At 36.1% G+C, this 15,212-nt stretch overlaps 1 protein-coding gene across 2 annotated transcripts in view; it reads left to right on the forward strand.

Moving 5' to 3' along the window:
- Positions 1-10,619: 10,619 nt before the first annotated feature.
- The window catches only part of tgm1l1 (transglutaminase 1 like 1), a 36,804-nt gene continuing 32,211 nt past the window's right edge, over positions 10,620-15,212 (forward strand). The window contains exons 1-2 of one of the 2 annotated variants that reach the window (XM_081373899.1): positions 10,740-10,762; positions 11,416-11,515. In XM_081373899.1, the coding sequence (XP_081230025.1) occupies positions 11,511-11,515 (5 nt within the window). In that variant the 5' untranslated portion in view covers positions 10,740-10,762; positions 11,416-11,510. Of the gene's footprint in view, positions 10,763-11,415; positions 11,516-15,212 lie in introns of both variants that reach the window. The other variant, XM_081373900.1, reaches the window with a different exon arrangement.

Below are 15,212 nucleotides of genomic sequence, written 5' to 3' on the forward strand. Positions count from 1 at the left end.
TTTGCAGTACTTGCAACAACGGATACCAGCTACCCGACAGGGACACCTATTCTTGTGTGCACACTTGCCACACGAGCAGGGATCTGGCAAACCTTCAGGTTTTGAGATTACAATCTCAGGGACTAATAAACTGCCCTTTCTTACAAAACCATAAGCATCTGCATTTAAGATCGAGGTGGCGTCTGTAAATGGTGCTTAGACCCAAAGCTGCTGTTGATAATAGGCTCTTTGTATATGTTTTCTTGCATTACTTGAGGTGCAAGCGGTCCTCTCAAAGTCCATCTTAAGGGCATTACTATCGAACGCAGAAATGCGCATGTCGTCAAATGTCTCCATATCCGTTGATGGTTTGAGACATTTGACCAAGAATGTTTCCACCATTTGTATTGCACTCTCTGTTAGCTGTGGACAGTTGAAATTGAGAATCAGAGACGAGTTGTCTGGTTTACGGACAGTGTTCAGAGCTGCAAGTTTGGTTAATATTTTGCTGGTTGTATCACACCCAGTCAGCGCATGCAGTGCTGGGAGACACTGTGAGCTCATCTCCCAGCGCTATGCAGATATCATGAAGTGGTAATATTGATCTTTTCACTCCTGAGTTGCGGATGAGCCAGAGCTCTTGGAGGCCAAGATTTCTCCAATTGACTGTTATGTGGTATAATAGGCACACAAAGACATCTGTGACTACGTTTACATGCAGCCAATAATCCGTTCAAAACCGGAATATTAGCAATAACCCGGTCGCGCACGGCCATGTAAACACCGGCAAAAACCCGAATATGCTCATATCCCGATTTTTAAAAACCCGGATATGATCCCTGGGGTACCCCTTTTCTAACCCAAATATTTGGTCATGTAAACGCGTATCGGCATATCCCCATCAAAAGGAACATTGATTTGTGTTCTGCGCATGTTCTAATCTTGGTCTTTTGAGTAGAGAGACGGCGCATACAAAAACCCGTGTGCAGTATACCGGAAGTAAACAAGAAGTAGAGGTAAACATGGCGAGACGCAGCACAGCACCACAGTTTTGGAGCGAGGAAGAAAGCGCAAACAAAGGCGATCGCTATCTGCCCCAAACTATTCATTATCCGCGTGCTGCTGCTGTTGTTGTTGTCTTTGGATACAGGAAGAAGTATCGGAAATGACGCATATTGCGTCTTAAGGTTGTCCGTACGTCCAGACGCTAACCGTGCGTCGCCGTTTACATCGGGATATTGCCAATTGATTACAAATTCCATGTATACAGGAGTAACTCTCTCTACTCACGCATGTAAACGGGTTATTCCGAATGTTTCAGAAACCCAAATAGTGACCTTAACCCGACCATAACCCGAATATTGACAGCTTGTAAACGTAGTCATTGTCACCTGATGACAGTGTCAGTGACGTAGATCCTGTACGGTGACTTAAAATGTCCTGCACATGGAACATCATCCTGTCATCAGCTTCCTCGTGTGTGCAGTTGAGCCGAGGGAATGGAGTAGCACTCACAGCTGACACAATCCGTGCCTGTGGTGATATACCATGGTATAGTGGTTTGGAGCCTTTGTAATTGGTGACCAGCCACTCAACATAGAATGCCTGAAAAGCAGTTTTGCTAATGGAAGATGACCAAAAGTTCTCTAATACCACTGGAACATTTTGCTTTGGTGATATCACATCAAAGACAACCATGTTTTTTTGATTTTCCTCTTCTCTCCCTCTCTCCATGTTTGATGCTGTCCTCTCTGTAAGTATCAAAAACGATATGGATCTCATCACAGTTGCCTCCAGCTTTAAATGTCAAGCAATAGCTAAGTCGTGGAATGTCTTGACGGATGGATCAAGTTTCTTTAAGGAGACCTTTCTCATCATGGTCATTGTAAACATTGTAATCACCTCAAAAAATCTGTAGCTTCAAGGGTTTATATATGTACGCATATTTAATGAGATATTGCCTAATTTGCATATTTTATTTTATTTTATTTTTAATACAAAGTGTAATACAAAAAGTATTTCTCTTAATATGAAAACTAAACTGGTAGAAATGTATGAGGATATCTATAAAGGGAAGAAAAAGTCCCATTCACCTGTAGTGTGATAATAGTGTCACAGGTTGTGGTCATTTTCAGGACTTTCGTCCCGGGTAGAGATTTTGGCACACATCACACGTTGTTCAATGGGGTCATATTAGTCTATAACAGTTGAGATATTCTCCGCTAAATGAACTGCATACAAATCTTACCCAGGACCTCTACTAGAAAGCTTCAGAGCTTCATGGGGCTTCATTTGCCCATCACTACGGTATTGCAGGTGATGGTAGAGATCGAGAAAGAGAAGAGGGTTGACCAAGCACACACCTTGTCTTGATGGCGGTATGACTGGTAATCTAATTGACTCATACAGGTAGACAAACTGAAGAAGAGCAAAAACATACACAAGCTTTGGGGATGAAGGTAAGAGTCCTTTCTCAAAAGGAGACTAAGCGAGGATTGTGCTTATGTGTGTGTTGATGAGACCATGATGATCAATGGCAGGTGCGGGTGATGGCTGAATGAGTGCAGGTGAGGATCAGGAGGGATTCTGGGAAGTGTAGTCCAGAGTGTGAGTGAGGGAGTATAGCAGTGAAGGAGGACTGGTCCAGTATACTCGTGAAAGTATGGAAGTAGGCATATTCAGACTTAGCACTTTTTTTTCTTGATGTTGCCCATACAGTTCAGTACAGGGGTCGGAAACAGCAGATCTTGCAGCAGATCTTTGTAGGCTATGTGTGCAACGGAGGGATTCTTGTCGCTGTTTTGACTCCTTCACATATTTTATAAGCTCTTCACAAGTACTCAGCTCAGCTGGTAAAAATACCATCATATAGGCACATACATTAAATGTGCGCTTTTAGCACACAGCATTGTTTTGGATCTTTGATAAGCAAAAAAGTAATAAAAAACGTTTTTTTCCCCCCTTTTTTTTTGAATCTTTAGGTTCAGTCTTAAAAGTGTGAACGCTAAGTGAACCAAGTAGGCTACCAAAGTATCATTTTCTTTTTTGGTCTGGACCAAAATAACTGAACTACACATGTGAACACACCCAAAGGTCACACCGTTTTGTAGGTCAGTTCAATGTTCATTTCCGTTCAATTACTGTGTGATCAAATATGAAATTAGTTAAATTTAGTTATTAAGCAGCTTAGAAAACAGTGATATCAGCGTAAAGCTCAGTTCAGTGAGTCTCAGTGCAGTCAAATCAATAATTTTGTGGAATATTATGTGCCCCACTAAGCAAGCCAAAGGTGACAGTGGGAACCCAAACTCTATCAGGTGACATACACGGAGAAAAAACCTTGGGAGAAAACCAGGCTCAGTAGGGGACCAGTTTTCCTCTGGCTAATGAACCAATGTTACAGGCTGCATCACAAGTCAGATTGTGGATTGGGATCATTGGTATCATTCCTGAAACAAAAGACTCTTATGAGCCGGTTTATTAATAGCTCAAAGGGACGAGTTTCCGGTATGAATCAGTTTGCCCTATATAATTTAAGCAGAGAGATTTCTGTTAGACATATGTTAGATGCAGTACCAATGCAGACCTTATTTAAAAGTCAGCATTTTTTTTTTTGGCCTCAAAATTCAATGAATTTGTAATATTGTGTCGTGATAATAACAAAACTCCCTTAATTTTCTTTCTCTGTCCAAAAAAGAAATTGCAGCTATAATTCAGATTCATTTGTCACAATCAAAAATAGGAGGTCAAGTCTATACCTCACACTTTTGCCTTGTATTGTGGGTCATCCAGTTATTCTATGCAAAAACACATTTCACATACTATAGACATTATACTTAGCCTACTATATAGTGCAAATCTAGTAAATATAGCATGCATTGATTGGGTCACTAGAGCAGAGGTCTTCAACCCTGCTCTTGGGGAACCACTGTCCTCCAGATTTTAGCTCCAAACACCTGGACCAGCTAAAAGAGCTCTCCAGGATCACTTGAAAATCACAAGCTGAAGCAGGTTTAAGGTTGGATAGAAACTTTGCTGGGCAGTGGGTCTCCAGGAGCAGGGTTGAAGACCTCAGAATCAGAACCCAAAAAAGAGAGACATTTAGAGCTTTATATATGGCCTCTGCCTCTAGAGGGCACTCCATGATTCAAGATCAGTGTTTCCCAGTTTGGGCTTGTCTTCCTGGATGGTAACCGTCATTCTGTGAATCTTTAGCATTCGGTGACTCCAAAATAACCCTGCCCTTGGTAGCAGCAAAAGCTTGCGATAGCTTTCACAGAACAACAACTACCAATTAGACAGTATTACAGTTCAGTCAAATCTGATTTAAAGGGATAGTGCACCCAAAATTTAAAATTCTGTCATTAATACTCACCCTCATGTGACTTTCATTCATCTTCAGAACACAAATGAAGATCTTTTTGATGAAATCTGAGAGCTTTCTGTCCCTTTATTGACAGCTACTCAACTACCTCTTTGATGCTTTAAAAAGTTTTCTGAAGAGACTCGATTGCTTTATATGATGAACAGATTGAATTTAGGCTTTTATTCACATATTCACATTTCGTACATCGAGCAGGTTCGGTTGAGCTTCTTTATGTTTATGTTCGCTGAATGTTAGTAAGGAATAAAAGCCTAAATTAATAAAGCGATTGAATCTTTTCAGAAAATTTGGACTAAACCGCTCAATTCATATGGATTAGTTTTACAATCTCTTTATATCTCATATTTTCCAAAGATGAACGATTGTCTTATGGGTTTTAAAAGACATGAGGGTGAGTAATTAATGACAGAATTTAAATTTCTGGGTGAACTATCTCTTTAAATTAGTTAACCCAACTCATTTTAGTTAGTAGTGTACTGTGTGATCTGAATTGGGTGGGTTAGATTGTGAGATAAGAGAAGTGGATGTTTTATGGATGAATCACCCTTACGAAAAAGAAGTATACATCAAGTTCATTTTATGAAGTATACTTAAGTAATGTTTAAGTGTATTTTTAAGTATACTTTATGTAGTAAGTATACTAATATCAATATGTACTTGTAGTAAACTTGTAAGTGTACTATTTCAATACTGCTTGGGACTAAATTGGCCCACTTTTATTATATAAAAGTATACGTTTAAAGGAACACTCCGAAATTTTGGGACTTTAGCTTATTCACAGTATCCCCCAGAGTTAGATAAGTCCATACATACCTTTTTCATTTCTATGCGTTCTGTAAGTGTTATTTGACACACCCACCGCTAGCCTAGCTTAGCACAAAGACTGGATGTAAATGGATAAGGTAGCATACTAATCTCAATAAGTGACAAAATAATGCAAACATTTTCCTATTTAAATGCTGTGATCTGTATAGTCACAGCGTGTACAAATAACAAGGCTATATGAGACAGAGACCATTTTTAATCGTATAAATACTGGGAACTATATTCTCAATAGGCGTAGGAGCACAGCTACTTGGGCGGAGTGGCTACTTGGGCGGAGTGATTAGCCCAGCACACGAGACGCCCTGTGGTGAGGAGCAGAGAGTTCACTCAGAGTTGGAGTAATAGAGTCAGCAATTACTAGATAGTAAATTTATAGTTTACAATCATGGGTGTTCGCTGTATCTTGTCTTACAGCTTCCAAAGTTTGTTACTCCTCGTCTGTGTATTCTGGCTCAAAACGATATGGTTCTGGATCTTGGTTTGATACCCGGTAAAATTCCTCTGACAATTCCTCAAAGTCAGCCATGATCACGAGTCACGTTCGCTACTAGCTAGTTAGTCACATTTGTTTTGTTTACGGAACCATTAACAGGGCGTCTCGTGTGCTACGCTAATCACTCCGCCCAAGTAGCTGTGCTCCTACGCCTAGTGAGAATATAGTTCCCATTATTTATATGATTAAAAATGGTCTCTGTCTCATATAGCCTTGTTATTTGTACACGCTGTGACTATACAGTTCACAACATGTAAATAGGAAAATGTTTGCATTATTTTGTCACTTATTGGGATTAGTATGCTACCTTATCCATTTACATCCAGTCTTTGTGCTAAGCTAGGCTAGCGGTGGGTGCGTCAAATAACACTTACAGAACGCACAGAAATGAAAAAGGTATGTATGGACTTATCTAACTCTGGGGGATACTGTGAATAAGCTAAAGTCCCCAAAAGTCGGAGTGTTCCTTTAAGTGTACTATTAGTGTACAGTAAGTGTAGTAAACTTTAAGTACACAACTAGGTTTCTCATTTGTAATGCATCTGTACTACAAGTAAACTTATAAGTATACTACTAGTTTACTATTTTAATACAAGTAGTACATTTTTTAGTTTATGAAAGTACACACTGAAGTGTACTCTCAGTAAACTACTAGTTTAGTAGTTTATACTGCAAGTATACTTGTAAGTTTTCTTTAAGTCAACATAACATTATACTTTTAGTTTACTATTTATATATTATTTTTGCACTTGCAGTATACTACTATGTTCAAATGTAGAAATTATTTTTTTATGCTTGAAAAATACCTTTAACTGTTCTTTCATTTTAAAAACATTTTATTAGCTTCATGCATCCTTTTTTATCAACACTTGAATGTCGGTAAGTTTCATAAAGAAAGGCAACATTTTAAACAAAAGAGTTTTGTCAAAGACTACACGCCTTTATCAGATTCAGAAAGGTGTCAAAACACAGATGGAGTAGATCGAGTCCAACACCCCCAAAGCTTCACAGTCGTTTTCTCTTCATGGGTCACGCTTCATTTCAATTGGTAATATTAAGCAGTTTTGATTTACACGCTAATGTTTGATGATCACGTTATTTTACATTTGAGTGAGCAATTTTCTATCACTTGTTTCAGCTTCTTTTTATCCTGTGTTTTAATCTGGAGATTCTATACTGGATGTGTCATAGGGCCCCTACCATATAACATTGAAAACATGGATAGCTGGAAAATTCAGTCAATGGTGTGGAAATACTAAAGTAGAATCAGAGTTCTACAATCTAGCAGGCTTGTACAAAATTCAGAATTTCAGAATTGGCCTCCATTCAATTCATGAATTTGAATTTGAATTGAATTTACTCCGCCCCACAGGAGGTTGAATTGAATTTGAATTGGAATGACAGGAAGTGGAATCAAATTCATGACAATTCAAAGAAATTCCACACAGTCACACAACAGAAAGAATGTGTTGAGTCTCGCATGCATTCAGTGTTAGGAAGGTTACTTTGGAAATGTTATTGCTTAGTTACCCATTATAAATGTGGTTTGGATTACTTTATTTGGATAACTTTATTAATGCAAAGCAATTTTGTTTTAAGGTGATTAGTAACTAATTGAATTAAACATTTTACCTCAGTAATACAACTAAATACAATTACATTAATTTTGTAATTTAATAACAGAAATTTCATTTCACCTAACTATACTCCTCAACCCTGCATACATTTTGTTCTAAAATAGATATTGATCAAATTCTTGAAATAAATTACCCCCTCAATGTTGTTTAATTAGTTTTGTTCCAATGTCATTTTCATTTCAAAGTAATCACACAAACACAAAGTTGTTGTAAATGCAGTTATCATTTATTCCAATGCAAAAAAATACTGAGCAACACTGTTGCATCTAATTCTCAATAGCTCCTCAAATGTTTTGTCATTGAGTCTGCACCGTTCTGGTCTGAATATCTTTCCTGCAACACTAAAGATTCTCTCAACAGGTGCAGAGTGAAGTTGTAAGGGACTTCTGAAACTTAAAAAGTCCAGTGTTGCCCATCAAATTGTGCTTTCAAACAAATGTCCACCTCAAATTGTTTAGCAACCATTTTAAATAGTTGGTTAAAGTAAAGCATTCTGGGAAATGGAATCATGTTCCGTCATGTTCCACAAAATTACAATTACAATAAATCAAACTTAATTATTTGTTCTGTGACTAGAGTTTTTAACATTCATTGCTGGAGGAAAACATATCCTTTTAATGTACATTAAATGTAATTTTAATGTAATCTACAAGTAGTTCAAACTAATATCATTTATAATGCAATCATATCTGACATAAAGATTCATTGTTAAACACTTCACTTAAAATATATGATGTTTTTTTTATTGAATTGCAATTCTGCTTCCTTTAATTCAAATTCGAATTACACAAGCCTGCAATCTAGAAGAATTTAGAATCTCAGTTCTTATACACTACCAGTGGACTAGCTTACACAAAAATTCAGATACGCAGAATTAGAAGCATATCTGTTTTATATCAATATTCTAATCAATATTTTCAAACAATCTAAGTTTCATAAGACTGTATATATGAAAAACTATGTAAAAAAAGTATTTTTAATAGGCTACTCGATCAAAAGATTAACACAACTACAAGCCATGTATACTTTGAATACTTTTAAGTATATCTCGATCAAAAGATTGAGTACAAGTACAGGCCAAATATATTTGGACTTTTCACTCAGTATAAGTCAAGTACACTTACGTGTAATTCTAAGTATATGTCTGAGAAGTACATAAAGTATATTTTTGAGAAGTATATAAAATGTAGACTGAAAGTATACTTTCTCATTTTTAGTTTAAAGGAAGTATACTAATAGAACACTTGATTAAACTTCTCTTTCGTAAGGGCAGACGAGATGAATGACGCTGCTCATGATGATGTATTTCCTAACAGCTTTTTTTCTGAATGGATTTTTGTTCAGATAAGAAAAAATAAGACACACCCTCATTGCTTAATCCTGCTGACACATTTGGACGTGCCACCTTCATTTTTCCCCCACAAAGTATTCACGTACTATATGTTGTGACATATAACCATATGAATCAGAGAGTGTAAAGTAACGTCCGTAACTCTTCTTACTCATTTCCCGTTTGCTCTCTAATTTAGCAGAGAAAGGTTGCTTTACTCAATACTCATTTAGTCTTGACGTCAAAGCTATGCCCACCAGTAATTTTTTTTTTTTCCTTTTAGGTCATAAATTGCAAAATAAACTCTGGGTACTCTTCATGCAAAAAATATAATTTCTTATTAAGAAGAAAGTGAGAGTGATACAAGTGTTATGAGAAACATAAAATTAGTACAGTTGCATGAGAAAATCACAAGTCTGGGATGGCAACGGTCAAAAATAAAGTTTAACATCACAGTACAAAAGTATTTGACTGCATAATGATGCCATTGACCAATTAATGTGAAAGAATAAGCGATAACATTGCATTAATTTAGTCAGACACTTGTGAAACTGGGAACTCTGAGGTTTTCTTTTCCTGTGCAATGGTTTTACTGGAAACCACATACAGTACTTTCAAAACTTTCCACTGACCTGAGTAACTTCTGCTGACTGTCTCATCAGTTACACATTGTGTATGTGTAAAAAGAATTCAGCACATTCCAAAAAGTATCAAAGAACCTTTGAAAAAAACAAAAACAAAAAAAGCCTAATTCACATTCACATTCACATGAAAGGATTCCGTGTTGACATGTTTCTATGAAAACAGGCAAATAAGGCATATTAAAGAGAGAAACATTCTCATTCTAGAGACTATTTGACTGGACAAAAATATGGATACGCCCCTGAGTGCAGGATGATGTCATCAAATTTCTTGGTCAAAAAAGAGAAAGTGGATTTTAAATGTGTATATGTCTGATTAAATTATATTTAGTCATCTTAGTAATTAAAAGACTTGGTAATTAAATTGCTTTTGATAGAACGATTCACCCTGTGGATTGTGGATGGTCTTGTTGAATTATAGTAGCCTAATTAAAAGACTTGGTAATTAACTTTGAGACATGGACTAAAAGACTCAAAAGTCCAAATTTGATTTTATGACGTCTTACAAATAAACTTAGATTCTATAGATGATAGAACGATTCACCCTGTGGATTGTGGATTGTTGAATTATAATAATTTGACAGAACGCAATACACATTGCTTTGTTCTTATTGCATAACACACTGTGGTATACTTTAAAGTAACATTTATGCCCTAGTGTAGGCAAATGTAATAATGTTTTAACCAACAAACTTAAAAACACAATAGAAAAACAGATCTTTATGAAAGGGTGTATAGCTTACACTTTCACTTCCTCTAAACTATTATTAGGGCAGAAAGGAAATTGCTCTTGTGAGATAACCCAGTCCTTTCAAATAATTCTGTAGAATACAGTTAAATATCAAGACTGGTATCGGTACTGCAAGCGTTTATATCCCAAAGGTCGATTCATGAACTGAGCCCTTTAATAAGACTTTAGGAGAACTGTCCATTTACTGTAACAAGCTAAGGGGAGACTGGGGACAAGTACATTTTAACATTTTACTTAATTCTAGAAAAAAATAGCACTGTACCATTAATAAATTTACATTGTAAAAGACTAGATCATAATCTTAAATAATAAATACAAAATAAAAAAATATATATATTGATTATTGATATCTCGATTCTGTCACTAATGTAAGCAAATTTATGACACTGACCATAGATAGATAGATAGATAGATAGATAGATAGATAGATAGATAGATAGATAGATAGATAGATAGATAGATAGATAGATAGATAGATAGATAGATAGATAGATAGATAGATAGATAGATAGATAGATAGATAGATAGATAGATAGATAGATAGATTAAAGCACGTCATTGCCGAGGGGGTGGGCGTGTGTCTCTGATGGGCGTATTATGAACGCGGTTTATAAATGTGCTAGTCTTAGTACAGTGTTGATCTGACCCTGCTGCGAGTTTTGCGTTCTGCACTCATTTGAAGAACACTATCGGAATCTCGTGAAGAAAACCAGTTTACAAAAGTAAGGCGAAATCTTTTTTCTTTTCTTTTTTGTTCAGTGACTTACTTTCAGTCGTGTTTGATCTGTGCAGAAGTATTACTTGACTTTGCGTCGTCTCGCGCGCCTTGCGTTCCAAGGTTTGCGGTTCTGCAGATCAAATTATCATCCATAATTAGTCTATAGTAACTATTACTGCGTATGTTTGTGTTTAAGTGAACCGTAGCACTTTCACGATGTATTTGTAGTCTCGTTTGGGTGACTGATGTGTGAACTTTTGAGAACAGGGAAACTAAAACCACAGTTAAGCCACAGTTATTCTTTTTTGATTTATGTAATTGTCTAATATGCCTCAAGGATATGCAGTGCATCACGTATTTGGACTGAAATCACACGTCTGAATGTAATTTTCATTGTTTGGCAAAATATCAAGCCTTCGAGCATAAAATTATGAAGTGAAGTTCTGTGCAAATGTTTATGCAGCATTTAAGAGCAGATAACTGTATAATGCAATGACACTCATAATTATGAGTGCAAATATTTTTTGGGATCTACATATATAGGATATACTGTATGTCAGTGTTTGGCTAGAAACACAGTTAAAGCTACACTAGAGACTGACTGCATGGTTTCCAGATGTTTTTGCTTATGGATTCCAGCTGTTTCTGATTTGATAGGGTGGGGAACTGAACAAAAAGCTCCTCACATTGTTCAGATACTTCATGATCATCTGTATCTCTCCATACCTCTCCCCTGGTTTCTGCATAAATGAATGAGGTAGATTCTGATGGTTTAAAAGCCTTTCCTGCTGTTTTTCCTTTTTACATGTGTCTGTTTATTTTACTAGTCCAATTTCTTGAGGCTGCTGCATGCTTTCAAGAATTTTTTTCTTGGCCGCATTTGATTTTGTGTATTCCACATAACTGGTCAGTGATTATCATGTGCTCTTCTCCTCATGACTCCACCGACGGCTGTAAACATGAACTTTTGTGTGTTTAGCATCTATCTCAGTTATCATTGACAAACATTTCATTTAAATGGAGAAAATGATGAAAATTCTGACAGAATTATTATTTGTTTTCTGTAAACTTTTCAATTCATATGCATGTGTTTCTAACATTTATAGCAAAACTCTCTGGTAAGATCTTCTCCCCTCAAACTAAACTTCTGTTGGGTGGATATTGTGAATGTTCTGTTTAGTCCCTCATAAACGTAATAGAGAGCCAAGAGACATTTTTAAACCTTCTGGAAAGGAAAGGTAAAGTAATTTTATAGCTGCTGCAGTTTTGGAGTGAGTCTTATCTGACCTAACCATTCCTGCCCTATTGCATTCCAAAAATAAGGGTCTGGTTTTGACAGCCAAAATCAACACATACATACGCACACACAACCTTTATTTGAACCACAGTGGTGCAAATAAAGCGGTACAATCCAAATCTGTTTTGGGTGGTTGCCAGGTTGTTGCTATGTGATTGCTTGGGTAACCATTACCACCCAGCAAGCTAGGGTGTTCTGATTGGTTGCAAGGTGATCTAACAGAACATTCTCAAAATTTTGGCTAACGTTCTAGCAAGGTTCTCTCAAAGTTATGAGCAAACATTCTCCCTGTAACGTTAACAGAACATGTATTTAAACTTATCGGGCCTTTAATAATCAAAACTCAAAACGCACAAAAAATTATTTATACATTGTTTATGAAACGTTTTAGTTGGACATTCGTCTGACATATTTGAAATGTTATTACTTGTTTCAGAATGTTCAGAGAACATTCAAAAGTAACGTTCCCATAATGTTTTCTGAGTAATAAAATGGAACGTTTCCTGAACTTTTGCATAACCAAAAAATAAATATACTAAATAACTAATAATAAATAACTATTTCAAATGTAATTTCTTTAACCTTTTAAACGTTCAGAGAACATTCAGAAGTAACGTTTTCATAACTTAATGGGAATTTTTGCAAAATATTGTTAGAACATGTTTTTGTTAGCTGTGATGAACTAGAACATTAACTTATCTAAAACATCTATTTGCTGTGATGTAAGAAGAGCATGTTGAGTCAAGTTCTTTCTCAACCGTTGATAAACCCAGTCTGCATCATGGAAATGATGAAAGTTTGAAGAATAGAGGAATAGAGGTGTGTTACTTGATGACTTCACGAGTCATCATGTAACACACCTCTATTCCTCTATTCTTCAAACTTTCATCATTGGGTGTGTGAACTTATGCCTTCAGTTGTTTATTTTCATTGTGTTGTTATGTGTGTTTATAACTCTGTTGCCAGGTGTAACAGTCTGGGACGTATATCCGAGTTGGGTGTTTGGCCCTCCAAATGTGCCTTGTGGTGTGAAATTAAAATAATTGGCTTCCATATAAAACTTGGATGTGTAAACCAAGATAGGCCTACAAGATGAACACACACTTGTGGACTGCTTTTGTCAAATAGTTCACACGAAAATGACAATACACCATCATTTACTCACTGCCTATTCGAGCCATCATTGACATCAAACCACTAACAGTGTCAGTGAATGAGATGAAGTGAATAACGTGAGACTGTTCCTTACACAAAGCTAATGTATTTACATTTGTCCCGAAAAGAGCAGTTTCAACTTTCTGCTTAGCATCTCCTTTTGTGCTTTACAAAAGAAAAAAGTGGTTTGGGGCTCATTAGGGTGAATAAATGACTAGAGAATTCGCTTTTTGGGGGTAAACTATCCCTTTAAAATCTAAATACAGCTCAGAGAAGTAGATCTGCAGCCGCCGCCCCTCTCATGTGCACATATTTGTCAGTTGCTCGCTCTATCTTTGGCTTTAGACCGGCTGCTGGAGTTACAGTATATTAGCCCTCATACACACACTATCAATTCCAGTTTAGGGTTGGTAAGATTTTACAAAGAAGTCTCCCATGCTCACCAAGGCTGCATTTATTTGTTCAAAACAGTAATATGTGAAATGTAATTACTATTTAAAATGACTGTTTTGTATGTGAATATATTTTTTTAAATGTAATTTATTCCTGTGATCCTTCAGAAATCATTCTAATATGCTTATTTAAGCTTTTTTTTTTTTTTTTGCATTTCTTATTATTATCAATGTTGAAAACATTGTTAAAAACCGTAATACATTTTTTTTTTTTTTTTTTTAGGATCTTTGATGAATTGGAAGTTCAAAAGAATGGGATTAATGGCAGTTTTATTTTTGGAAAACTTATATTAGTGAGCAGGGTTCATGGGTCACTGTGAATCATGATTTAGAGAGAGCAGATGTGTGAGAAAGGCTGTCCTGCATTGGAGAGGTCAGGTCAGGTCAGGCTTGAGTTTACATTCTAGCATTCTGATCATAGCTGTCTATGTATACATGTAGGATTCATTCTTAACATCCATATATCCCTGTGGCATCTCATGACACCCAGTGAAAAAATGTGCTGCTCTTATATAGCTCATGAGACCTAACTGTTCTCAGTCATCGTGGATGCTTAACTGAAACACAGCAAAGATGTTTCTCCTAAAAGTCGAAAAAAAGTTTGAAATAGTTGAAAAATAGTCATACAGTAAGAATATAGAGCTATAGAAGGAATGTGCATAATAACAGCACAGATCATTGATGAAATATTGAGATCTCTTTGATACCTTTGGTATCTTTTGGTATGTTATATCGTTAACCCCATAAAGCCTATCATATCTAATACACAAATTTATAAGTCCCCAAAATTATCAACATAATCAAAACTTTGCTGAAAAAAAAACAAAATATTGTCCACAATTCTACATGCTTTTTGTCGCCTGATATTTTAGAAAAGCTTTTTTTTTATAATTGTAAAAAGAAAAAGAAAAATCCATGATCTTTTTGCTATGAATTATTGAAATCTTGAATATAGTAATAAAAATCTCATTAATCAGATTTTTTTACTTTTTTGTAGACATATGAGCATCTGCAACAAATTGCATATTTTTGCTCAGTTTGGGCGTCTGAAAAAAATTAAGGTGTTTTTTCCTCCATATTCTCACTATATTATACTATATATGGGCTATAAAAGCCTTATTTATCGAATATGATACTCAACAAAAAAACACATGCAAACTTTTTTTTTTTTTAAGATTTTAAGATATTTTGTAATTTCAAGAAATGTTCCATTCCAAAAATGTGATTTTTCTAAATGTCAGACTACAGTGTTAAGATCTATTCTATAGAATTCACATTACACAGATTCTCCTTCCTTGACCGATATAATCCTCTCAGTGTTGTCTCACTTTTTGCCTCCAGGGCCAATGGCGTAGATTTGGTTTGAACATTGGGGGGGTTGAAGTTTGGGTATGCCTCCTGATATTGTGATCATGGTATAAATATTGGGGGGGGGGGGGGGGTGTAATGCATAGATTTAAATATTGGGGGGGTTATCTCCCCCCCAACCCCCCCACAAATTACGCCCCTGTCCAGGGCCATAGAGGTCGTGACCTCTTGAGGCTTGTGTT

This window comes from Scardinius erythrophthalmus (assembly GCF_964197995.2).
Source record: "Scardinius erythrophthalmus genome assembly, chromosome: 9".
NCBI lineage: Eukaryota > Metazoa > Chordata > Actinopteri > Cypriniformes > Leuciscidae > Scardinius > Scardinius erythrophthalmus.